Source organism: Mustela nigripes, chromosome X, assembly GCF_022355385.1.
Source record: "Mustela nigripes isolate SB6536 chromosome X, MUSNIG.SB6536, whole genome shotgun sequence".
NCBI classification, from domain to species: Eukaryota; Metazoa; Chordata; class Mammalia; order Carnivora; family Mustelidae; genus Mustela; species Mustela nigripes.
Genome location: NC_081575.1, coordinates 115,072,313 through 115,074,503, shown reverse-complemented (window position 1 = coordinate 115,074,503; position 2,191 = coordinate 115,072,313). Strand labels below are relative to the sequence as shown.

The window sequence follows — 2,191 nt, the reverse complement described above, 5'->3', positions numbered from 1 at the left end:
GGGGGGGGGGGGGAACCAGGGAGTGCGGGGGAGGAGCTGACAGTTTTTATGATAAATGTGGTTTGGAAAGGTTAATTAAGAATTTTTTGCAGCCAACAAACAACAGGGCTTTAATAATTTAATAATGACGGGATGTTTGGTATACTATATTAATATGCACTATTATACCATTTTATCTGTTAAATGGTTTTTTAATGGTCCTATTTTACGATGGGATGACTTGATACTTGGACTTTTATGATACGGGAAGATAACTAAAGGAAAAGTACGATCATCTTACGCTTCAACACTAGGCTGTACTGAGTCTGCCTAATGTGCTCCCTCCATCTTTCTTTTCTTTTTTTTTTTCCTGCCCCAGCGATTGAACAGGAGAAGCAAGCGGGCGAATCGTAATGAGGCGGGCGCCGCCGATATGCACTGTACATTCCACAAGCATTGCCTTCTTATTTTACTTCTTTTAGCTGTTTAACTTTGTAAGATGCAAAGAGGTTGGATCAAGTTTAAATGACTGTGCTGCCCCTTTTCACATCAAAGAATGGAGAACTACTGACAACGAAGGCACCTGCCGCTCCCATCTGCCTGGCTGGCTGGCAGGGAAGGAAAAGAACTTGCATGTTGGTGAAGGAAGAAGCTGGGTGGGAGGACAGGGAAGAGTAGAGGAAAAATCCGGCTGGTCCAAGATGTCCTGCAGGCTGTAAAACGCAGTTTAATCAGAGTGCCATTTTTTTGTTCAAATGATTTTAATTATTGGAATGCACAATTTTTTTAATATGCAATAAAAAGTTTTAAAACCTGGTTGGTTGTGACTGTTTGGTGTCTGGAAGGAGCGGCCTAGTGGTACATGAATACCTCATGGGTACTAAGGTGATGGGAAGGTAAATTTTTTTAGGCTACTTGAATTCCTAGTAGGAGTTGGAGGAAAACATTTGCAGTTCTTGGATTTCATAGGGTTTGCTAAGCCAACAAAATTGCATCTGATCGGGGGAAAAAGAAAGGACTGGTAATTCACAACAGCGGGTTTCAAGTGTCAAACCAAAGTTGGTTATGTAGTAGCCGGTTACCAGCGTTGACACAATTAGGATTTAAGCAGTTTGTCATAAGGGAAAAAATATTAACAGCTGCTTTGTAGAATTCAAGACGTGTTTCCTCGCCTAATGGCTGGTTCCAGCATTCAAAATTGCGTTCATAAGAGGATCTGTACACTTAAGATTAATGAATATAATTTTAAAATTATGGAGTCCTCCATTTGGATGATGAGAACAATCTTTGGATTTAGAGGACATTAGGACAAGGATGAAATTTGTGTTAAGTTTAAATTCCCTGGAATTTTCATTGGTAACTCTTGAGGCTTTGTTGTTGAGGCTTTGAACTTCTCAGTTACTTGTTTTTAAGGTGTCGGCAAAAGCCAAGCCCTTCTTTCGGGACATTTATGCACAGAGGGGAATGAAGTATCAGCTTTCCAAAGGAAAAGAGGTCATTCAACATCCCTCATAGATGTACTATAAGAAAGGATGCAAGTATATTTTTTAAAAAATTGTATCTGTTTCCTCCCAATTTAAGGATGACTGTTCACCCAGCATCTCAGCAAATGTCCAGGAGGTCAAATGCTGCCCCGCCCCCCCACCCCAAGACTGAAGAAAAGGCCCTTTTGGAGGGAGAGGGTGGAAGGCAAATTGTTGATTGGTATTAAACCGCTTGAATTCATTTCCTTTGCTCAACACTTATTTTGAGAAATGCACAGGAAACCATTTACCTGTGGTTTAGCCAAGGGACCAGACTGTCAGCTCGAGGCAGATCTGCAGTGTTAGGGAAGGGCTGTGTGCGCGCGGCTGCAAAGTCTGGAAACCCAGAGGTGAGCAAGGAGCCTGCAGGCCCGGGAGGCTTCTCAAGAAGGAACCGGCCCTCCAACCCTGCTTTTTTCTTTTCCCTCCTGCAAGAAAGGGTGTGGGCAAAGTGAAAATGCCTGAGGCACAAAGGGAAACCTAGCCCACATGGGTTTTTGCTGTGTACATTTTTCAGACCAGGCAGAGATGAAATCAGATTTAAGAAATTAACCCCAGCGTTCTCCAGTTTAAAAATAAAGATGAGCATTAAGGGGGAAAGGGATGATTAATGAAATGAGGGAGAAGACCTTTCTGTGCTGAGAGGGCAAAGCTAGATACACAGGGGGGTCTGGCGGGTGGGGGGGGGG

At 42.9% G+C, this 2,191-nt stretch overlaps 1 protein-coding gene across 1 annotated transcript in view; it reads left to right on the top strand.

The window, feature by feature from the left end:
- TMSB4X (thymosin beta 4 X-linked) overlaps positions 1–795 on the top strand; it is a 2,230-nt gene extending 1,435 nt beyond the window's left edge. The window contains exon 3 of the mRNA XM_059385147.1: positions 359–795. Within this exon, the coding sequence (XP_059241130.1) occupies positions 359–393 (35 nt within the window). The 3' untranslated portion in view covers positions 394–795. The remainder of the gene's footprint in view (positions 1–358) is intronic.
- Positions 796–2,191: the final 1,396 nt, after the last annotated feature.